This window comes from Petromyzon marinus, chromosome 45 (assembly GCF_048934315.1).
Source record: "Petromyzon marinus isolate PM22_M1 ecotype Great Lakes invasive population chromosome 45, UKy_Petmar_22M1.pri1.0, whole genome shotgun sequence".
NCBI lineage: Eukaryota > Metazoa > Chordata > Hyperoartia > Petromyzontiformes > Petromyzontidae > Petromyzon > Petromyzon marinus.
The window spans coordinates 2,027,501-2,052,169 of NC_133711.1; the positions used below are offsets into that span (position 1 = coordinate 2,027,501).

Consider the following 24,669-nt stretch of genomic DNA (forward strand, 5'->3'; position numbering starts at 1 on the left):
ATATGAGTGTTTATAAGTGTGTACATATGTGTGTATAAGTTATTGTGTACATATGAGTGTGTATAAGTGTGTACATATGAGTGTGTACATATGAGTGTTTATAAGTGTGTACATATGTGTGTATAAGTTAGTGTGTACATATGAGCGTGTATAAGTGTGTACATATGTGTGTATAAGTGTGTACATATGAGTGTGTACGTGTGAGTGCGGTGTGTATGAGTATGTACGAGTGTGCATGAGTGTGAATGAGCGAATATAAGTGTGTGTATGAGTGCAGTGTGGTGTGTATGTGTGTATGACTGTGTGTGAGTGTGTATTAATCTGTATGTATGTAAGAATGCGGTGTGTATGCCCGTGTATGAGTGTAGGCGCGCGTGTGTTATGTGAGAGTCGGGGACGTTGGAACTTTAAACGCGTGTGACTGTGGTGTGTATGAGTGGAGTGTGGTGAGTGTTTCTATTTGGGAGTGAGGGTGACTATGTGTGAGTCTGTAGGTGAGTGTGTGAGTCTGTAGGTGAGTGTGTGAGTCTGTAGGTGAGTGTGTGAGTCTCTAGGTGAGTGTGTGAGTCTCTAGGTGAGTGTTTGAGTCTTAGGTGAGCGTGTGAGTCTCTAGGTGAGTGTGAGTCTCTAGGTGAGTGGGTGCGTCTCTAGGTGAGTGTGTGAGTCTCTAGCTGAGTGTGTGCGTCTCTAGGTGAGTGTGTGAGTCTTAGGTGAGCGTGTGAATCTGTAGGCGTGTGTGTGTACGAGTGTGCTGTGAGACTGGAGGTGAATCTGTGAGTCTCTAGGTGAGTGTGTGAGTCTCTAGGTGAGTGTGTGCGTCTCTAGGTGAGTGTGTGAGTCTCTAGGTGAGTGTGTGCGTCTCTAGGTGAGTGTGTGAGTCTTAGGCGAGCGTGTGAGTCTCTAGGTGAGTGTGTGAGTCTCTAGGTGAGTGTGTGAGTCTCTAGGTGAGTGTGTGCGTCTCTAGCTGAGTGTGTGAGTCTCTAGGTGAGTGTGTGCGTCTCTAGGTGAGTGTGTGCGTCTCTAGCTGAGTGTGTGAGTCTCTAGGTGAGTGTGTGCGTCTCTAGGTGAGTGTGTGAGTCTCTAGGTGAGTGTGTGAGTCTCTAGGTGAGTGTGTGAGTCTCTAGGTGAGTGTGAGTCTCTAGGTGAGTGGGTGCGTCTCTAGGTGAGTGTGTGAGTCTCTAGGTGAGTGTGTGCGTCTCTAGGTGAGTGTGTGAGTCTTAGGTGAGCGTGTGAATCTGTAGGCGTGTGTGTGTACGAGTGTGCTGTGAGACTGGAGGTGAATGTGTGAGTCTCTAGGTGAGTGTGTGAGTCTCTAGGTGAGTGTGTGCGTCTCTAGGTGAGTGTGTGAGTCTCTAGGTGAGTGTGTGCGTCTCTAGGTGAGTGTGTGAGTCTTAGGCGAGCGTGTGAGTCTCTAGGTGAGTGTGTGAGTCTCTAGGTGAGTGTGTGAGTCTCTAGGTGAGTGTGTGCGTCTCTAGCTGAGTGTGTGAGTCTCTAGGTGAGTGTGTGCGTCTCTAGGTGAGTGTGTGCGTCTCTAGCTGAGTGTGTGAGTCTCTAGGTGAGTGTGTGCGTCTCTAGGTGAGTGTGTGAGTCTCTAGGTGAGTGTGTGAGTCTCTAGGTGAGTGTGTTAGTCTCTAGGTGAGTGTGTGCGTCTCTAGCTGAGTGTGTGAGTCTCTAGGTGAGTGTGTGCGTCTCTAGGTGAGTGTGTGAGTCTCTAGGTGAGTGTGTGAGTCTCTAGGTGAGTGTGTGAGTCTCTAGGTGAGTGTGTGAGTCTTAGGTGAGCGTGTGAATCTGTAGGCGTGTGTGTGTACGAGTGTGCTGTGAGACTGGAGGTGAGTGTGTGAGTCTCTAGGTGAGTGTGTGAGTCTCTAGGTGAGTGTGTGCGTCTCTAGGTGAGTGTGTGAGTCTCTAGGTGAGTGTTTGAGTCTCTAGGTGAGTGTGTGAGTCTCTAGGTGAGTGTGTGAGTCTCTAGATGAGTGTGTGAGTCTCTAGGTGAGTGTGTGAGTCTCTAGGTGAGTGTGTGAGCCTCTAGGTGAGTGTGTGAGCCTCTAGGTGAGTGTGTGAGCCTCTAGGTGAGTGTGTGAGCCTCTAGGTGAGTGTGTGCGCGTCTCTAGGTGAGTGTTTGAGTCTTAGGTGAGCGTGTGAATCTGTAGGCGTGTGTGTGTGTGTACGAGTGTGCTGTGAGTCTGGAGGTGAGCTTCGTGAGTGTTGTATTCGTCTGTGGGGAGTGGTAAGAGTTTGTAGGTAAGTATAGGTTTCGTGTACAGTTGGTGAGCGTGGTGTGGGTGTACGTGAGCGTGGGGTACGTGTCTTTAGGAGAGTATACGTCGTGAAGTTTAGTTGGTGGTGGACTGCGGGGAGTTTGTAGGGGAGCGTGGTGCGTGACACGTGCGTGCGTGAGTTTGCACGAGTGAGTCTACAGGTGAGTTTGTGGTGTGGTGAGTCTACAGGTGAGTGTTTGGTGTGTTTGTCGTGTGGTGAGTGTTTGGTGTGTTTGTCGTGTGGTGAGTGTTTGGTGTGTTTGTCGTGTGGTGAGTGTTTGGTGTGTTTGTCGTGTGGTGAGTGTTTGGTGTGTTTGTCGTGTGGTGAGTGTTTGGTGTGTTTGTCGTGTGGTGAGTGTTTGGTGTGTTTGTCGTGTGGTGAGTGTTTGGTGTGTTTGTCGTGTGGTGAGTGTTTGGTGTGTTTGTCGTGTGGTGAGTGTTTGGTGTGTTTGTCGTGTGGTGAGTGTTTGGTGTGTTTGTCGTGTGGTGAGTGAGCCTGGAGGTGAGTTTGTGGTGTGTTTAGAGCACGGTGAGCGAGTTTGCAGGTGAGTTTATAATTGGTGAGTGTATAGTTGGTGAGTGTATAGTTGGTGAGTATATAGTTGGTGAGTGTATAGTTGGTGAGTGTTGGTGAGTGTTGGTGAGTGTATAGTTGGTGAGTGTATAGTTGGTGAGTGTTGGTGAGTGTTGGTGAGTGTATAGTTGGTGAGTGTTGGTGAGTGTATAGTTGGTGAGTGTTGGTGAGTGTATAGTTGGTGAGTGTATAGTTGGTGAGTGTTGGTGAGTGCTGGTGAGTGTATAATTGGTGAGTGTTTAGTTGGTGAGTGTTGGTGAGTGTGTAGTTGGTGAGTGTTGGTGAGTGTATAGTTGGTGAGTATTGGTGAGTGTTGGTGAGTGTATAGTTGGTGGGTGTTGGTGAGTGTTGGTGAGTGTATAGTTGGTGAGTGTTGGTGAGTGTATAGTTGGTGAGTGTTGGTGAGTGTTGGTGAGTGTATAGTTGGTGAGTGTATAGTTGGTGAGTGTATAGTTGGTGAGTGTTGGTGAGTGTATAGTTGGTGAGTGTTGGTGAGTGTTGGTGAGTGTATAGTTGGTGAGTGTATAGTTGGTGAGTGTTGGTGAGTGTATAGTTGGTGAGTGTTGGTGAGTGTATAGTTGGTGAGTGTATAGTTGGTGAGTGTATAGTTGGTGAGTGTTGGCGAGTGTATAGTTGGTGAGTGTTGGTGAGTGTTGGTGAGTGTATAGTTGGTGAGTGTATAGTTGGTGAGTGTATAGTTGGTGAGTGTTGGCGAGTGTATAGTTGGTGAGTGTTGGTGAGTGTTGGTGAGTGTATAGTTGGTGAGTGTATAGTTGGTGAGTGTATAGTTGGTGAGTGTTGGTGAGTGTATAGTTGGTGAGTGTTGGTGAGTGTATAGTTGGTGAGTGTATAGTTGGTGAGTGTTGGTGAGTGTATAGTTGGTGAGTGTATAGTTGGTGAGTGTATAGTTGGTGAGTGTGTAGTTGGTGAGTGTTGGTGAGTGTTGGTGAGTATATAATTGGTGAGTGTTGGTGAGTGTATAGTTGGTGAGTGTTGGTGAGTATATAATTGGTGAGTGTTGGTGAGTGTGTTGTTGGTGAGTGTTGGTGAGTGTATAGTTGGTGAGTGTTGGTGAGTGTTGGTGAGTATATAATTGGTGAGTGTTGGTGAGTGTATAGTTGGTGAGTGTTGGTGAGTGTATAGTTGGTGAGTGTATAGTTGGTGAGTGTTGGTGAGTGTATAGTTGGTGAGTGTTGGTGAGTGTGTAGTTGGTGAGTGTTGGTGAGTGTATAGTTGGTGAGTATTGATGAGTGTTGGTGAGTGTATAGTTGGTGGGTGTTGGTGAGTGTTGGTGAGTGTATAGTTGGTGAGTGTATAGTTGGTGAGTGTTGGTGAGTGTTGGTGAGTGTATAGTTGGTGAGTGGTGGTGAGTGTTGGTGAGTGTATAGTTGGTGAGTGTATAGTTGGTGAGTGTTGGTGAGTGTATAGTTGGTGAGTGTATAGTTGGTGAGTGTTGGTGAGTGTGTAGTTGGTGAGTGTTGGTGAGTGTATAGTTGGTGAGTGTATAGTTGGTGAGTGTTGGTGAGTGTTGGTGAGTGTATAGTTGGTGAGTGTTGGTGAGTGTATAGTTGGTGAGTGTTGGTGAGTGTTGGTGAGTGTATAGTTGGTGAGTGTATAGTTGGTGAGTGTATAGTTGGTGAGTGTTGGCGAGTGTATAGTTGGTGAGTGTATAGTTGGTGAGTGTATAGTTGGTGAGTGTTGGTGAGTGTTGGTGAGTGTGTAGTTGGTGAGTGTGTAGTTGGTGAGTGTTGGTGAGTGTATAGTTGGTGAGTGTTGGTGAGTGTATAGTTGGTGAGTGTATAGTTGGTGAGTGTTGGTGAGTGTATAGTTGGTGAGTGTATAGTTGGTGAGTGTTGGTGAGTGTATAGTTGGTGAGTGTGTAGTTGGTGAGTGTTGGTGAGTGTATAGTTGGTGAGTGTTGGTGAGTGTGTAGTTGGTGAGTGTTGGTGAGTGTTGGTGAGTGTGTAGTTGGTGTTGGTGAGTGTTGGTGAGTGTGTAGTTGGTGAGTGTTGGTGAGTGTATAATTGGTGAGTGTATAGTTGGTGAGTGTTGGTGAGTGTATAGTTGGTGAGTGTTGGTGAGTGTTGGTGAGTGTGTAGTTGGTGAGTGTATAGTTGGTGAGTGTTGGTGAGTGTTGGTGAGTGTGTAGTTGGTGAGTGTTGGTGAGTGTTGGTGAGTGTATAGTTGGTGAGTGTGTAGTTGGTGAGTGTTGGTGAGTGTTGGTGAGTGTGTAGTTGGTGAGTGTTGGTGAGTGTGTAGTTGGTGAGTGTTGGTGAGTGTTGGTGAGTGATGGTGAGTGTTGGTGAGTGATGGTGAGTGTTGGTGAGTGTTGGTGAGTGATGGTGAGTGTTGGTGAGTGTTGGTGAGTGTTGGTGAGTGAGGGGCGCTGTCGTTGACCTACCACGCGCTGCGCGTCCGCCCCGCTGCCTGGCCACGTGCGGCACCAGCTGTAGCGGCTTGTGCTGTTTGCGCCGGGACATACTGCTGCTGTAGCTGCTGCTGTTGTAGCTGCTGCTGCTATTGTTGTAGCTGCTGCTGCTGTAGCTGCTGCTGTAACTGTTGTAGCTGCTGCTGCTGCTGTATCTGCTGTTGTAGCTGCTGCTGCTGTAGCTGCTGCGCGCCGTGCGTCGGCGAGCATCAGGAAGAGCTCCGCTCTGTCTCCGACTTTCGCCAAAAAAGAAAATAATGTCACGTCGAGACGCGCGGCGCGGCCTCTGCCGCTGCTGCCGCTGCTGCTGCTGGCACCACCGCCGCCGCTTGCATGTCAGGCTGATTATGAAGATCAATAACGCGCTCTGTGATTAATCATAGCGGGTCCGTGCAGCAGGGCGGGGCCCGGGCGGTGGGTGGGGGGGTGATGAGGGCTGGGACAGGAGGAGGAGGAGGGGAGGGGAGGGAGGGGGGGGAAGGGAGAAGACAAAGGCGGGTGTGGAGTTGCCTTGTGATGCTGCTACTGCTGCTGCCTGGTGAATAGGGAGCGGGTGAACTCGCTGGTAGTGGGGGGGGGGTCTCAGTGATATGGTCATTGCCCCCCTCCCCCATCCCAAATGCTCCGCAACTCCCCCCCCCACCCCCCGGCACATGCTGCGTGATTGGCCGCTGGCCAGAGAGCGACACAGGAGTGAAGGGGGGGGGGTAGATTATGCAAATGAGCTGACCAATGGGTGAGCGCAGGGCGGTGGCAGGGAGGTGAGCGGGGTGGGGGGCGTGCGGGGGGTTGACCCCCTCCCCCCTCCCCCACGCGACTCCGTTGATGTCCATCCTGTGGCACCAACCCCCACCTCCATCAACACCCCACCCCCAAAACACACACACACATCACACACACACACATCACACACTCACATCACGCATCACACACTCCCATCACACACGCATCACACACTCCCATCACACATCACACACTCCCATCACGCATCACACACTCCCATCACACATCACACTCCCATCACACACACACACGCATCACACACTCCCATCACACATCACACTCCCATCACACACACACACGCATCACACACTCCCATCACACATCACACTCCCATCACACACACACACGCATCACACACTCCCATCACACACTCCCATCACACACTCCCATCACACACTCCCATCACGCATCACACCCCCAAAACACATCACACACTCCCATCACGCATCACACACTTCCATCACGCATCACACACTCCCATCACACACTCCCATCACACACTCCCATCACACACTCCCATCACACACTCCCATCACACATCACATACTCCCATCACACATCACACCCCCAAAACACACACACGCATCACACACTCCCATCACGCATCACACTCCCATCACACATCACACTCCCATCACATCACGAACTCCCAAAACACACACACGCATCACACACACGCATCACACACTCCCATCACACATCACAAACTCCCATCACACACGCACACTCCCATCACACACTCCCATCACACATCACAAACTCCCATCACAAACTCCCATCAGATCACGAACTCCCATCACACACTCCCATCACACATCACGAACTCCCATCACACATCACAAACTCCCATCACAAACACACACACATCATACACTCCCATCACCCATCAACTCCCATCAGATCACGAACTCCCATCACACACTCCCATCACACATCACGAACTCCCATCACACATCACAAACACACACACATCATACACTCCCATCACCCATCACACATCTCCCATCACCCATCACACACTTCACTCACACGATGACATCGGCCGATGTCAGAGACGCAGCCCCCTCTGTCCCCCCCTCTCTCTCTCTCTCCTCCCGTTGCCTCGCTCCTTCCATTAGCCGAGTCGTGGGGGAAACCTGCCTCGATCCATCCACCACCGAGGCGATCTCAGCAGCAGCGTCCCTCGCCGCCTCTAACAGACTGTTGGGGCAAGTGCTGTGAGCGAGTAGCACCTGTGAAGGCCGGCACGGCACACGAGGGAGTGGGTGGCCTGGCCGCCTTTGTCTCCCCAGTGGCGATGTTTACACACCGCACCAGGTACTCGTTTGAGGCTGAGTCGACCTAGCGGAGGCCCGTGACCGGTTTCGGATAATCGTCACTAGTGGTGTTGGCCGTGAGCAGGAATCGAACTCGGGTCGCCGGGTTCGTAGCGCAGCGTAGCGCTAACCACTACACTGCCGCACTCCACCCACTCCTATATAACATCCGCCATTCAATAATGACATTCGTCACTAAGTGACGGTGACATCACCACAGCGCTTAGTGCCAGGCTAGGTGCACTTTGATACCACATCGATGCTTGTTCGTAGTAGGCCACGGGTCAGACCCAGGTGCCATGGGCTGACTGATTGAGATGACTGGCAGATGCACCCCGCTGTGCTTCCCACTGTGCTAACAACATTCTTCGTTTTATCTGCCCGGCGCTCCGAGCGCTCGTTGTTGTGAGCGTCACTCGTCCGCCCTCCGATGTTGCTGGAAGGGCGGCTGCATTCAACTGCCCAGTAGCGTCCTTCACGAGCTTTCCCCCACAGAGGCCGATCTTGACACCGCTGGAACCGGTCACTCAGCTCCACACGCCTAGCCTACCATGCGGGCTCCATGACCCAGCCAGCGCAGCTTCGGGCCCACCACCGGAGGAGCTCACCGATGGGACTGCCCAGATCTTTCCAGGAATTCCCATCACGCAAACATACTCGGCCATCACGCGCACGCGACACTCCCATCGCACACAAAGACAGAGAGCCGCTCCCCGTTGCTCTGTCGCCTTTTTTTGTATTGCCCGTTGTTGTAACGCGCTCGCCCGTCCACACTGGACGTCTGTGAAACAACAGCTTCGTAGCTCATCGGATTCCTCCGAGCTGTCGAGGCGAACGCTGTCGGCGAGCTACCTTTGAAGGGCAGCACGGCGCACCAGGGGTTGTTGTAGCTCGAACCATGCGGCCGCCCTGGTCTCAGTGCCGGTGTCTACATCGTTTAAGGCTCAGTTGACCTAAAGGAGGCTCAGGACCGGTTCAGATATCGCTCGCTCACGAATGTCTGTCGTGAGCGGGAATCGAACTCGGGTGGCCGGGTTCGTAGCGCGGTGTGTTAACCACTGGGCCACGGCCCCGCTATCACACACACACAGACTCTCACCCATCACACACGCTGTCCCATCACACACCAACACACTCCCATCACACAAAACACTCCCATCACACACACACTCCCATCAAACACACACACACCCATCATTACATACACTCTCCCATCACACACACACTCCCATCACACACACACTCCCATCATTACATACACTCTCCCATCACACAAACACTCCCATCACACACACTCCCATCACACACACACTCCCATCACACACACACTCCCATCATTACATACACTCTCCAATCACACACACTCCCATCACACACACACTCCCATCACACACACTCCCATCACACACACTCCCATCACACACACACTCCCATCACACACACACACACACTCCCATCACACACACACACCCATCATTACATACACTCTCCTATCACACACACACTCCCATCACACACACTCCCATCACACACTCTCCTATCACTATACACACTCCCATCACACACACTCCCATCACACACACACTCCCATCACACACACTCCCATCACACACACACTCCCATCATTACATACACTCTCCTATCACAAACACTCCCATCACACACACTCCCATCACACACTCTCCTATCACTATACACACTCCCATCACACACACACACACTCCCATCACACACACACTCCCATCACACACACTCCCATCACACACACACTCCCATCACACAAACACTCCCATCACACACTCCCATCACACACAAACACGCCCATCACACACACTCCCATCACACACTCCCATCACACACACCCCCATCACACACACACTCCCATCACACACACTCCCATCACACAAACACTCCCATCACACAAACACTCCCATCACACAAACACTCCCATCACACACACTCCCATCACACAAACACGCTCATCACACATGCTACGTGATGTGGCCAACCCGCGCTTCCCCTGGCTGAGCCGCAGTAGTAGTAGCAGTAGTAGCAGCAGCAGGAGCAGCAGCAGTAGTAGCAGCAGTGGCAGCAGTGGCAGCAGCAGGAGCAGCAGGAGCAGCAGGAGCAGCAGCAGGAGCAGCAGCTCACGCGACTTCTTGGTGCCCCAAGGTAAAGTCAACAAGGCGCCTCCGCGTGTCGCGTGGGGCGGCCGCCGCCGCCGTCGCTGCTGCTGTTGTTGTTGTAGTAATGGGAGTGGGCTCCGCGTGTTGTAATTTCACATTTTTAATTAAGCGCGAGAGAGAGAGAAGGAGCGGAGCCCCTGGCTCCTCTCTCGTGGGCGACTCTCACTCCGCGCCCAGCGCAACGCTCGCCGCGATCACCGCCACCACAGTCCGCACCGTCACCACCGAAGCGCGCCTCCTGCTGTAAGAGGAACGTTAAAGAGTTCCTCCCGCACCCCCCCCCCCCCCCCCCGGCTACGCCACCCGACAGTTGGCCAGGAGATCGATGTCAACATTTGAGATCTGTCGAACACGTGGGGCTTTATTATGGATAATGTCGAGATCTGTTCAACACGTAAGGCTTTATTGTTGATCAGTTTGAAATCTGCTGGCCACGACGAGAGTCCTTTTGCTCTTCCTCCTCCGATGAAACCACGGAGACTAAAGTCGTTTATTTACCGTGTGGTCCATAGTGTGGGTGACATGGCCACGGTCGCACTGTTGTGGCGTGTCTTTAATGCATCTCTATGGGTCTCTGTGAGTCTCTATGTATCTCTATGAGTCTCTATGTATCTCTATGAGCTCATGGGTTTACTGTGTGGTCCATAGTGTGGGTGACATGGTCACAGTCGCACTGCCGTGGCGTGTATTTAATGTCATGGGGTCTCTCTGTGGGTCTCTCTGCATTTCTATTCTTTTACCGTATGGCATGGAGGGGTGGGGGTCGCAGCAACGCATTGTGTAGATGTCATCGTTGAATGTCAAGGTCCTCCAAGGCGGCGGTAGACGCTGTACGGACTGCCGCGATGCCGCCAGGGTGTGTGGCGTGGATGGCGGCACTCGTCGGTGATGCGTTTGGTGATTTTGGGCTTTCACCACGGTCGCAGTTTGACGATTCTGTGATTTATTTTTTTGTCCATTGATGTCGCGGCGCGGTACTTCTGGCATGTCGATGAGTCTCTGCGTATCCCCGTGGGTCTCTACGTCCCGTGTGCGTATTTCTGTGTACTTCGTCTATGTGTCTCGATGTGTCTCCATTTGCCTCTCTGTCGCCATGGGTTTTACTATATCGTCCATGGTTTTGGGTTGCTTGACCGCAGTTGCCCTACGGTGGCTCGTGTCTTAAATTCACATTCATGAAGGGGATGTGCGCGCATCGGCCTGGTGATGATACGTTGATGCTGTTGGTGGTCCCCCCAGCTGGGTTTTCGAGGAGGTGGAATGTCAAAGGCTGGAGGAGGTGTGCCACGATATTTTGGGTCTCGAATGAGAGGCGTCTATTCTGGACGTCCGCGTTGATCCACTCTGTTGGCACAGCAGCAGCAGCGTTCTTCTCGATCTGAGCGGTGAGATTCTAGGATGGTGACAGCCTCAGCAGCAACAGCGTTCTTCTCGATCTGAGCGGTGAGATTCTAGGATGGTGACACCAGCAGCACCAGCGTTCTTCTCGATCTAGGCGGTGAGATTATAGGATGGTGACACCAGCAGCAGCAGCGTTCTTCTCGATCTGGGTGGTGAGATTCTAGGATGGTGACAGCAGCAGCAGCGCAATCCCACAAGGAAGGAGCTGGGGGGGGGGGGGGGAATCAGCTGTTCTGTTCCACAGCGAACGAGAGTGAAATGTCTTGCAGTCACACCCAAGTTTACCGACACATTCCTCTGAGTAGGGGGGTTCACGGCGGGGCTGCTGCTGCTGTGCGTAGCTTCCCCGCTGCGTTTTATGGTTGTACCGCGTGTTGCTCAGCGTGATGTCCGACGTTTCGATGCACGTGCTGGGAGCTTCCTTAATGGGTAGTGTCAATGGGATTGAGAGAAGAGCGCGTGGACATTCCGCGTGTATCGCTGTGGCTCGCATGCGCTGTGTGCTATGCGCTGGGCAAAATGTCACGCGAGCGAACACACAGTGAGCGGGAATCGAACTTGGAACGCCAGGTTCGTAGCGCTGTATGCTACCGTCCCCCCCCACCACACACACACACTCGGGCACTGACCTCATCACACACACACACGGGCACATCCGACGGCCAGACACGTGGCCCACGCTTGTTTGTGGGTTTGGCGAGTGAGTATCGCTGAAACCAAGCGAGTGACGGCGCATGAAGCCACGCCATGTCAATCAATTGCGGATGGTGAAAGGGCAGTTGACCGAAACGTTGTTTTATTTTATCCCTCCCCCCACCCCCCGCTAGATCATCATAATAGACCAGGGGACATTGATCTCCCGTCGCACCAAAGAGAAGAGGCGACTGTGACAAGGCCGCGGTGCGCGCGACCCGGCAGTGAATGTGCACGCGGCTGGCAGCGAGTTTAGGATTCCGTGACCCTCCGGCCACCCGCCAGCGATGGAGCCTGCACAGTGCCGCATCTCGAGAAGCCTGTCCCGCATTTCAAGTGGAAAACGCGAGACGGAGGGGGAAGCCTCACTCGAGCTGCGCGTCCCGTCTCTGGAGAGTCTTGGCCACGTTGGGGACGTTTCACAATGTCCATGAGCCGAGTGACGTTCGTGTGAGTGGAGGAGACCGGAAAAAACCTGGAGAGGAGGCGGTGGCACATTCAGCAGCTGCCATCTCCTGGCCGCAGCTGGCGGCCGGTGGCCTACAACACCTGGCAAGCCCTGGCCATGAACGATCGCATCTACACGAGTGAACATCTCCATGTGGCCGCGCGCTCTGCCCCCTCTCTGCCCACGCACGCGGCTCCCGGGGAGACGCTTCGTCGACGCGAGGAGCACGGCGGCGTGGCGGCGGAGTCTTCCCGGCCAGATCCGTTCGCCAACGGCGGTCCCCCTCGTCGCATCACCGCGACTCGAGCTCCGCGTGGTTCATCGACGAGAGACGCCGCCGGATTCCCCCCCGTGACCGTTCGCCGCACACGCGCGCGCGGCCCGCGGGGCAGTCTGCGGGCTGCCAAGCGCCTGCCTCTGCTGCCCGGGCCACGCGGCGTGGGGCCACGGGGTTCGAGCCCCGTTGCGGCTGCGTCATTGCCCGCGGGACTGAGCCCCGCGGTGTCGCGTTCGCGCGCGAGAGACCGGCGATTGTGCGGCGGTGTCAGCCAACGTGGCACGTTCAATGTTTGTATTTATTGTTATATATATACATAGATCAAGAAGCTACGTTTGCGATGACAAAGTATCTTAACACGTGACCACCGGGACCTCACGTGGGTTAAATAAAACACGTGTCCACTCTGAGTCAGTGACGCGATGAGGGCCTCACTCGCCTGGGAAATCGGTGCGGGGTGGGACAATGAGCCGGCGATTATCGTGGAATTACAAACAGCGAAATACAATCACGAGGCAGTGTGGTGTCGGGTCACGGTGATGGGGTTAACAGCAGCAGAGTCGCAGACATCACTCGGCCAGTGTGCGCCTCAGTGGGTGGGTGGGTGAGTGAATGAGTAAGTGAACACTTGCTCATACTCTTCGGTTCTTTCGGTAAAGTCACGTGGGTAGAAATTTTTAAATATAACAATAGTGATGTATTTTTTTTTTCTACCGACGTGACTTTACCGAAATAACCAAAGGATATGGATTCCTGCAATCACGAAAGCCTCACATCAAGTGAATACTGTACTTCATGAATGAGAGGGTGAATGAGAGAGGGTTAAAGAGTGAATGCATGAGAGTGAGTAAAATAGTAAGTGAATGAGTGAGAGAGCGAGTGAATGGCAGAGTGAATGAGAGAGTGAGCGGTTGAGTGAGATGGTGATTGAGAGAGTGAATGAGTGAGATAGTGAATGAGAGAGTGGTAGCGAGAGTGAGTGTACACAGCGACGGGATGAGGCGCTTTAAGATGCGCTTCTGCGGCCGTCTGGAACGCTCCTCCTTCCGATATCAGGAATCCACTGGAACTACACTTTTAAATCGTCTAGAATGAAAACTCATTTCTTGAGAACTGCCTTTTTTCTCGTTTAATTTGTTGTGCTTCCCTCGCACCTCCACTTAGCACGGTTGGCTACGTACGGTGCGAAAGAAGTTCTACATACACACACACACGAGCGCAAGGCGGCGTCCGGGCCCGATACTGGAAACTCCACATTCCCGTGCTGAGGCCAAGTCTGTCCCTGACGACCACTGTTGTTGGCTTTCCACCACGCGGCTCCCATCCAAACCGCGTCTCCAACGCAACGTGCGAAGTAAAAACTGAACCAGGCGGGCAAAGGTGCAGCCATGCAAGAGCTCACTCACGCCACTCGCTGCCGGAAGGGTTATCCACTCGCGCGAAACTCCACATGGGGTACTGGGCCTACTCTTCCACGTGGGACCAAGACACAAATGTTAGACGGGCGACTCTCAAGGCCGCTCTCAAGGGGTGAGAGCGGCATTCCCTGACGCCCAGGGGAGCTGAGCCCGAACCTCGCCACCAACAAACCGAGCCGCGGTGATGTCCCACCACTGCGCCCACACAGACATGCATCATGCACGCTGTGTATGTCTAAGATCCACCGCGCTGTCGTGCCTGCTGGCGTCGTGTCGCCTGCCGGGGCTCATGCTACATCGGGGGCCGGCTTAGACTTTGTGTCGCAGCGCGCGCGTGTTGCCCCAACGAACGCATCCAAGGTGCTCGTTGTGATGAGGACGAGGTGTGGAGGAGGAGCTGCACGTGGCTGGCGTCCTACAGGGACGGGGGTGGGGGGACCGGGGGGGGGCAGGGGGGAGCAGGGGGGGGGGGAGAGAGGGAGGCGGGGGCGTACAAGCGGCGTCTCCCACCGGGCACGAGGAAACAGGCGGCAGTGCAGCCACAACCCAGCCCCGCCACACAAGCAACAATGGCCATCTGAGTAGTAAAGTATCGAATGAGAAGCGCGAACACGGTGCCTATCGTGCACAAACAGTAGCAGCTATCAAAGTTCACAGTCCCTTGGGCAATCCACTTCTGCACGAAGGCCTTCCCACGCCGTGGTTAGTAATTGTGGGTTGTTTAACCATACTTCACCACGCTGGTCGGTGATGGATTTTAGAAGGGGCCAAGGGGCCGGTTCCGACATAGCTCGCTCGTGATGTTAAGTCAGGGAACGCCGTTCATAACGGAGTGCGCTAACCACTGCGCCACCGTTCCCTCCCCCAAACCGCACGCAGCGTTTAACTCCGGGGCAGTATTTGGACCCCAGTTGTGAAAAGACATCACGTGCATCATACACAACACGTGCATCATACACAACACGTGCATCATACACAACACGTGGATCATACACAACACGTGCATCATACACAACACGTGCATCATACACAACACGTGCATCATACACAACACGTGCAACATTCACAACACGTGCATCATACACAACACGTGCATCATACACAACACGTGCAACATTCACAACACGTGCAACATTCACAACACGTGCATCATACACAACACGCGCAACATTCACAACACGTGCAACATTCACAACACGTGCATCATACACAACACGTGCATCATACACAACACGTGCATCATACACAACACGTGCAACATTCACAACACGTGCATCATACACAACACGTACAGAATACACAACACGTGCACCATACACAACACGTGCATCATACACAACACGTGCATCATACACAACACTCATACACAACACGTGCATCATACACAACACGTGCACCATACACAACACGTGCACCATACACACCACGTGCATCATACAGAACACGTGCATCATACACGACACGTCCATCATACACAACACGTGCATCATACACAACACGTGCATCATACACAACACGTGCATCATACACGACACGTGCATCATACACAACACGTGCATCATACACAACACTCATACACAACACGTGCATCATACACGACACGTGCATCATACACACACGTACAAAATACACAACACGTACAGAGTACACAAGACAATGTGTAACTGTCATTGGCCAAACATCCCAGCAAGGCAGACACATTACCTGTGCATCACTCAATTCGGAGCGCGCACATCGGCAGCAGCAGCAGCAGCGTCCCCTTGCTCCGAATACTTGGCAGGACGCTCCTGACAAAATGTTCTTCAGATTCAGTAACATTCTTCCTGGGTAAACAAGCGAAATCATAATTACTTAGTGGTATAAAAGCTATACATATACACATTAACCGCGTGAAAGTGTATTGCATGATATAGTATTGTATACACAAAGGCAAAGATCCGCGTATAGCCTTAACAGACTATTGGGGCACGTGCTGTTAGCGAGCAGCACCTGTGAAGGCCGACACGGCACACGAGGGGGTGGGGTGGCCGGGACCCCGCCCGGCCGCCTTTATCTCCCGTCTGACAATGTTTACACACCGCACCAGGGTACAGTACAGTAAATTTGAGGTTGAGTCGACCTAAGGGAGGCCCAGGACCGATTCAAATAATGGCCACCGGTGTTTGCCGTGAGAGGGAATCGCCCACGGATTGCCGGGTTTGTAGCGGTGGCGCGCTAACCACTGCGCCACCGCTCCCCCCGTACATGCAGTCTATGCAGTCCGTACTGCGGCGTGCGACCAACTCGAGCCACGGCAGGGCAACCTCCCCGCGCAGTTATTCACGGCCCGCGTTGTGTGCGCGTCTTTAATGAGATACTTGTCCACGCTTTTTCTTTTTCGTTAAATTAAAACGGGGACGAGCGTAAAACAATGGGATCGTTGACAAAGCCGTGAACGGAGCCCCCCCCCCCCCCTCCTCCCCGGGAAGAAAGACCCCCCCCCCCCACCGCCCCCCCCGTGTGGAACGCGAGCGGTGGTGGTGGCGCTGGTGGCTTTCGCCCGTCTCGATCGTCTCACTCGGTACCTCGCGGTGCGCTAAGTCGACGATCGTAGCGGTGAGCGCGTGGGGAGCGGTGGCGTCGCGGGTGGCGCTGCGCTGCGATGCCCGGCGACCCGAGTTCGATTTATCCCGCTCACGACCAACACCGGTGACCATTGTTTACTGGGGGCTCTCCTAGGTCGACTCAGCCGCAAATTAATACCTGCATGGTGCGGTGTGTGAACATCGCCACTAGGGAGGCAAAGGCGGTCGGGCGTAATGCTCGCCACCCATTGCCTCGTGTGCCGTGCCGGTCTTCATAAGGTGCACTTGACCCAACAGTCTGTTAAGGCTACACGGGGGGTCTTTGGCTTTGATGGTGATCGTGCTGTGCTGGTCACGTGCCCACAGGCTGACCCTTCTACCCTCTGCCTGACATCGGGTAGAGGGGCAAAGTACAACATGTTTCTGTTGCTTTCCAGATAAAGTAATACCTCGTTTTACGTCGCCGATTTTTACGTCGTTTCGCAAATGCGTTGTCACTTTATGAATACCGCCACCCGATTTGCGTCGCCTCAACCCACACTGACAGCATCGTCGGTCTTTCCCCGTTTCCGTCGGCCTCAGCCTTCGCCTCCACCACCACCTACCCGGTAAATCGCTTCGATTTAGCGTCGTTTCGATATTCGTGGTGGCACCTTTTGAGGAAGGCATCCCTCCCGACGTTAACGGGGGTATCGCTTTAATCGATTACCATGAGAGAAATAGTCGGAGAGGAAACGTTGTGTCCGTGGCACCACCATCACCACCACCACCACCACCACGGGGAGGGGAGCCTCTCAGCCTGAGCCTCCACCACCTCCACCACCTCCTACCCTATACATCGCTTCGATTTAACGTCGTTTCGAGATTCGTTGTTGCACATTTCAGGAACGCATCTCCGACGTAAACCGGGGCATTTCGGCAGTTGTTTTGTATTTCCCAGTGCGGATCGGATTATACTTGTGTCAGCCTTGTAGATGTCTCTGGCCCCTCTAGAGCGTCACTAGAATGTGCACCAGTCGCACAGCTGCGACTGATGTAAGCGCATTTAATATGGACACGCTACACGCACTCGTTGCTAAATGCGTTCATTGACACGGCACAGTAGCAGCGCAGCATGCAAGTGGCCACGAGCATCGGGACCGTGGACCTGGTGGCCTGAGATCGATTCCCGGTCGCGGCTAACATCAGTGGCGAGTGATATCCGTACCGGACACGCACCTCCTCTGAAATCCACCCCACCCGTACAGGCGAGCGAAGTAAAGTATAGCGGCAATCGGCCTCCATCCAGCAGTGGATTCATCAAGGATTACGCAATTGTTTTAAGTGCTGCCACATAGATAGGTAAACACAACGCGATCGCTAGAGTTGTCGTGGAGAATTCAAGTAACAGGATACATTGAGCATCCTTCTCTGCGCGCGCGCGCACACAAAGTGATTCGATAGTTGCCACGCGACTCATCAGTGTCACGGCCTTCGGGGAAACTCATCACTTCAGCGGCATCGGTTTAACAACGAGCAAGCACTGGGTCGGTTTTCGCGATTCGACGTCTTCCCGTCAGCCGGGTAAGGCTTGGCTTGAAAAAAAAAACAACGTTAGTGAAATGTCAGACGTTACAGGCGAGGAGCCTCCCTGTTGGCGTGGTGATTGACCGGCATCGTGGGTTCCCAGGTGGATTGAGAGGGTGGCGAGGCTTTGGCCGCGGAGTCGGCATGGCCCTGGTCCTCAGCGCTCGCTGCGTCGCCGGATCGTAGGAGTGGTCCCCCCCCCCCTCCCCCCAAGCCACCACGTGGCAAGCCACTCAGGTAATGAACCAGGCGCGCTGTGTACATCAAGGTGGACGTTAAAGAGTTTTGAGACCTCACCATACTGTCTCGCCCGTCCGCTCGTGTGCGATGTTGTCAGTGCAGACTCGTACAACAAGTCACAACTTCTTCGTAAAACGACGACAACGACAACAACAACGTCATGATCTCAAGAATGAACGGGCAACATAAATGCCACATCCTGGTTGTTGTTTTAATCAAAAATCCATTCTGGTGACATTGTTTTAAAATGACCCGTGACTAACCATGCAACGATCACTGGCAATGGCAATTCATCTGCCCTGTGCACGCTGCTCGTGTTCAATGCCGCCCCTAAGCCCCTACATGGGCTCATTATCCGCTGCAACTGTGCCTCTGTGGACGCGATGCTAGTTCGTTAGATGCGCTTCCCGGGGCCGTCTGGAACGCTCTTCCTACCGATATGAGGAAGCCACTGGAGCTATGCACTTTTAAACCATCTAGATTGAAAACTAATTTTGTTAAAGCAGTTTTTTTTGTGTTTAGTTTCCTGTCCTTTCCCCCTGCACCTCCGATTAGCACGGATGACAACGCACGGTGCGAAAGAAGTCCAATATACATAACATACGTAACATACATAACATACGTAACACACGTGAGCAATGTGGACAGTTAGTTCGAGTGACACCCGGCCCAGATCCTGGCCCTGCACGCGTGCGCTGCGAGCGGGATTCAGGTTGGACCAGGGCCTTCATCACCCGCGCCTCCCCCACACGAGGGATGCTTCCCGGGTGGAGTGGTCATCACACTGACCTCGCAATCCAGAGGTCACCGTCCGTTCAACCTCCCGGCGCAACAGGTCAATCAATGGCCACGTTTGTTAAATACCCCCCCACCCACCCTCCTCCTCTGGCCAACCAGCGTTGGGCTATGAATAGGAAAACCACTGCATGAGCGGATCTGCATATCGCGCGTGGCGGGGGTAAAGTTGTGGGTGGGTAATCAACTTCCAAGACGTTTGGCCAGCGTGTAATAGTAGGCCAACGTGTACTCTCCAGGGCGTGGAGTCTATAGCTTTGGCATTGTGTGGTGGAAGAGGACAAAAACCCGGCGCTGGATCATCCCATGGGGATGGTGGAGTCTTTTATCCTGGGTGGTGGTGACAGGCAATGACAGACCGCGCACTGCATGGCACGTGGTCGTCGTCGTTTTCTTTTACTTGCGAACGGCTGCTGATGTAGATGCAGAGCAACAGACGACAATTTCACATTCAGGTGGTCGAGCCAGCAGGTAACCGCGCCAGGAGTAAACCTGTCGCTGTGATGTCTCCTTGGAGATTGTGTGTCGGGCCTCGTACGGGCCGCGATGGAGCAGGTGATGGGGGCAGGTGTTCCCCGTTTGGAGTGTTGTTGTTGTTGTTGTTATTGTTGCCGTTATTGTTGTTATTGTTGGCGTTATTGTTGGCGTTATTGTTGTTGTGTTATTGTTGCTGTCATTATTGTTGTTGTTGGTGTTATTGTTGATGTTATTGTTGGTGTTACTGTTGTTATTCTTGTTGTTATTGTTGGTGTTGTCTCTTGGGCAATTGTCGAAGCGAAGTGATTCGTCTCGCCCCGTTCAGGCTCACCCCCTTGGAAGTTCTCTGGGAGACGGAGCTGTTTGCGCGATTGCGGAATTCTCTTCCTCGGTCCATTCGGGAATTAGAGACACTTTTAAAATATCGTCGCTTAGAACCCACCCTTTCTATTTTTCACACCGGGCTTTTTCCGTAACTTAAGCTTCATGTTAAGCGCTTTGAGGAATTGTGCGAATTGCGCTATATAAAACTGATCTATTTTTTTAATTAATGTAAGTCTGCAGGATGCGCACCAATGGTGGCGAGATGTTAACTACCTCGCTTGGTATACAGGAGGTTGCGGATGCGATCCCGACCCTGACACCTGCTGTATATTTGGAGTTTGCGTGTCTCTTTCTCCCCGTGGTCGTGTGGATTTGTCTCCGGGTCCTCCGGTTTTTACCTCCACATTTCGAAACATGCATGTCGAGTAGCTGGCTGCAATACATTTCCACACGATGCTACCACTTGATTGGAATATCGTTTGTGCTGGCCATGTCTCTTCTGACAAAGAGCTGTTTGGCTCAGTGGGTCCTTAGTTGAGTCATGGCAGTATGCCATATGGTGGCCATGGGTGCTGACTACGGGTATGGGTGCAGTAAAGAACGACACACATTCAAGCGACCACAAGGGGGGCATAACTGGGCCAAGGGGGTCGAACTGGAAGCTCCTAGAACCCGCGGCAGAGTTCCAGAAGGGGGGGCGTGGCCAAGGGCGGGGCTTGGCCACGCAGGGTGAATAAAAGGGAGAGGCAAACGGTGGGGTTCGGGGCTGTCGAGGGGGTTCGGGTCCTGGCTGTCATCGCTGCCGTCTCCTCGTCGTTGTCGCTGCAGAGCCAGCCAGCTCTGTCGCTGTATGGATGGCCAAGCTGTAAGTCAGTCAGCGCTTATGTTACTCTGAGCCTGTCGTTAAAGTATTAATACATACATACTTTGTGAGCCTGTCGTTAAAGTATTAATACATAAATAACAATACCCTCTACAGGTCGTGTCTCTGAAGTCGTCTCACTACACTTGCTGAGATAAACTAATAATAATAAATGTATCTGCAACCACGTCCCACTGAGTCACCAGTCACACTCGGCATCGTAGCTTAGGTGGAACGAGCTTGCAGCTGCGTTCAATCTCCCAGTGACAAAGGTTCCCCATGTAGCTCTGCGCACCGTTGGAGCCAAGTGCTATCCGCGACAATCCCTACACCCCAAGGCAACCTCGCAGCGTTCCGGAGTTGACAGCTGCTCTGTGCGAGAGGCGCTGTTTGCACCGTGCGCGCTGCTGCGATGTGGTTGAGGATTGATTTCATAGTTTCATTTCATAGTTTCATTTATTTGGTATAGCTCTGTGAGCCATTCGGCTCTTGAATCGGGTGCAACCGCAACAAGCAAAAAAACAAAAACATGAACAAGAAAACATCTGCAAGTGACTGTGTGCATGTGCAAACAGAAAATCCAGGAAAAAAAAAACATCAAAATATTCCTTAAATAGCACCGTACACCAACGCTGTGTGCAAAAATCCCAGTGGGATGCAAGTCAAACAACAACAACAAGAAAACTTAGATTAAGGCCATCAGTCTAACTCCGCACTACAATAAACAAAAACATGGCCAAATCAAAAAACTTTTAGAAATCACCAAAATAAAGCCATAAATGCAATGCATACGCGCACAATGCACAGATCCAGACACTCGTTTCAAATGCTCAATTTTTTGTTGTCATTCGCATATGCCACGACTTTTGTTGGGCGCTGCTCGCTCGCCCGCTCTCAACCGCGCTCTCAGTAGAGGTTCATCTCGCACTGCCCGACTCCTCTTGCCTTGCTCCGCGCCGGCTCTCAAAGGCTCCGCGTTCTTTAATTCAGCAATTATAAATCATTAGCATTTTATAAAAATGTGTTGTTGTTGTACCTTTTGAGTGCTTTACATCCACACGAGTGACTGCAGGTGCAGAGCTGAAGTGTTTTCGCTTCAAGAACAGAGACTGGCACCGTCTGCTCCCCGGGCAATGTCAACATTAACGAACGCGGTGCCTCGACTGCGCGCAGCGCGCCTGCTGCTGCTGCTACTGCTGCTTCTGTTGCTGCACAAGCTCAGTGGCGGATGCTGCTGCGCCGCTTCACCAGCACTCTTCACCTGCGGCGCTGCACCTTCGCCGTACACCACGGAGCCCTTCACATGTCGGGCGTCAGACTGTGAAAGCAGCTGCGGAATAGGCACGCTCACCGCTCCGAGACACCGCCAGTCACACACTCGTCACACACTCACCACTCGCCCCACACGGAGCCTAGGAATGCACCGCACACTTCAGGGCCCGCACGGCACCCGGGACTGCAGGCCCCCCCCCCCCCCGAGGGAGAAGGCTCGCGTGTTTTATGAGCTGTTAACCGGTGTGTCTGCGCGCGTGTATTCCGGTGAGGAGCCGAGGCGTAGTGGTTAGCGAACCGCGCCACCAACCTGAGCGACCCGGGATCGATTCCCGCTCGCAGTCAACATCAATGGCGAATACGTGAACAGGTCTTGGGCCTGCCCGGCCTCGAATGAGTAGCTTGTGCGATGTGCAAGCATCAGCACCGGGGAGACAATGCAGCTGCGTTTGCTTTTCTGGGTAGACAAGCGGGATAATGACATCAACTGCAACGACATTGTCCTGGCGCAGTGGCGCAGTGGCTAGCGCACTGTAAGACCCGAGTTCGATTCCCGACCGTGGCTAACAGGCGTGGCGGCGAGTGATGGCCGAACCAGTTCAGAACCACCCCACCCCCCCCCGCGCGCCTCCCTTCCCCAACACACACTGACACTAAAGCGGTGAAGTATGGTCAATCTCCACGGCTGACACGTCTCGAGAAGGCCATCATCCAGCGGTTGATCGGCAGATGCCTGTACATGTATCCGTGCGCACAATGCCAACACAATACAAATTAATATATAATCAACACCAACAACATAATCAATTGATTATTGGATGTGAATAACTACGTGGTTGATCGCACCACTGAGTGAGTGGGGGCGCGCGCATTCCGTATTGCGATGGCAGCTTCCAGCCTCTTCAAAGGATGGTTGCCTAAGGCGCTGGGGTGGCCCTGGCGGCTAAATAAATAAATGGCAGTGCCAGAGAGAGACTGAAGCGTCGCAGAGAACGCGCTACCGATGTTGGCTGCGGGGGGAGGAGGTGGGGGGCGAAGGGGGGGGGCAGTGAACTTCAGAAACTGTAGGCAATAACACAAACGGCCAGGCCACCCAAGTGAAGAATATTTATACAGCGTCTTCTCTGACAACACCCACTTCAAAGGGCGCTCCACAACGCACACATTCAGCGCTTGTATGGAAATGCTGGACCAGTGATTCACGTGCACTGTGCAAAGACAAAGATCCCCCATCCCTCCGACTTTATAGCCCACGCGGGCTTTAGGGGAAAGTGCCGTCCGCGAGCACTGCGAATGCCGTCACGTGGTGGCGGGTGGCCACCACCACGCCCCGGGACGCCGGTTGTCTCCGCGGGCACTCGTTTATGGCCGAGTCGACCTAGGGGCGGCCCAGGACCGTTCCAGACATTCGTCACTGATTTTGACCGCGGGCGGGAATCGAGCGCAGACGAAGACGCGCGCGGCCGCACGGGCGCGGGGCCGCACGCGAGCGTCCGACATCTCTGAGGACACCGTGGCGAAGGGCGGTGGAGGAGATAGGCTCGAGGGGAGTGTCCCACGGGCGGAGAGAGAAAGAGAGAGGGAGAGCACGCGAGCAAGGAGCGTGGTGGTGGTGGTGGCACGGAGAGCAGGGAGGGAGGGAGGGAGAGCCGCTCCCACACCCGCGCACATGGCAGAGTGGTGGTGGTGGTGCTGTGGTAACCACACTCGTGCCTCACAGCAAGCAGCGCCTGAGTTCGAACTGAGCACCGCCTCAATGGTCACTTTGACCTTGACTATGGATAATTGGGCGACCCATCATCATAATCATCATCGTCCCTGTTGGGTGTGTAAAATGAGTACCACGCGCGGCATGCGGTGGAGAGGCCGCCCCACTTGGTAGGGAGCGGTTACTGAGCCGAGGACGAAGCGGTCTCCGCACCGCTGAGCACCACCGACAGAGACGAGGACCCGGCATTCATGCGTTTCTGGCAAGAGAAACGAGACACCTCAGAGTTGTCAGCTGGTTCAATAAAGGAGAGGGAATTGAACCGGGGGGGGCGGGGGGGTGGAGGAGTCAGCTGATGCTAATGCCGTTCAAAATTGTACACACAATAAACTACCACCAACCCTCCTCCCTCCCCCCGACACTCTCCCTCCCCCTGCCGCACACCCACCTCGCCACCCACCCCGTTCCTCCGTATCAGCGCACGGCGATCTATCACTAGAAACACCCCCCCCCCCGAGCGCCCCCCCCCCCCCGAGCCCCCCCCCCCACGATCCCCCCCCCCGTGCCCCCCCTTCCGTACCGCGCTCCGCCAACCCCACTCCAGTTACCCGCGCCGGGGCGCATCGCCCCCAGCTCCCCCCTCCTCCTCCCCCTCCTCCTTGTTCCCAGGGAGCTGTGGCGATTGTTGTTGTGAGATTGGAGCGGGGGACGGTGGGTGGGGTGCGGGGGGGGGTTAGAATGAGAGACGGTGCCCCCCCCCCACTACCTCCCCCCTCTCCCCCCCTTCCTCCCCCCCTTTGCTAAATCTGCATAGAGCAGAGAATGCGCTCCTTTCAGCTGCTCCTGCCCGACTGTACCGAACTCTTTCTCCCGCTGTCCGCGTCGCTCGGCGCTCCGGGTCGGTGCTTTGTCGGGGGGGAGCGAGGGGGAGGGGGCGAGGGGGGGCGAGGGGGGGCGAGGGGGGGGGTACCCGGCGCGGCGGCCAACTCACTCCACCTCGTCCTCGTCTTATTCTTCTGCTCTTTTTTTTTTACACCGCGCTGGCTTTAACAAACATTTGCGATGGAGGAAAAAGAAGA

The 24,669-nt window shown here is 53.7% G+C and overlaps 1 protein-coding gene and 1 long non-coding RNA gene across 2 annotated transcripts in view; both read right to left on the reverse strand.

Moving 5' to 3' along the window:
• The window catches only part of LOC116952110 (sal-like protein 1), a 106,067-nt gene extending 100,367 nt beyond the window's left edge, over positions 1-5,700 (reverse strand). Inside the window, exon 1 of the mRNA XM_076074039.1 lies at positions 5,234-5,700. Coding sequence (XP_075930154.1) covers positions 5,234-5,312 — 79 coding nt within the window. The 5' untranslated portion in view covers positions 5,313-5,700. The remainder of the gene's footprint in view (positions 1-5,233) is intronic.
• Positions 5,701-12,631: 6,931 nt separating this feature from the next.
• Positions 12,632-23,897, reverse strand: LOC116952189 (uncharacterized). The gene is made up of 3 exons (XR_004404401.2): positions 21,647-23,897; positions 15,487-15,605; positions 12,632-14,197 (listed from the first exon to the last, which is right to left on the reverse strand). It is a non-coding gene; the product is annotated as an uncharacterized LOC116952189 (long non-coding RNA).
• Between the last annotated feature and the right edge of the window lie 772 nt (positions 23,898-24,669).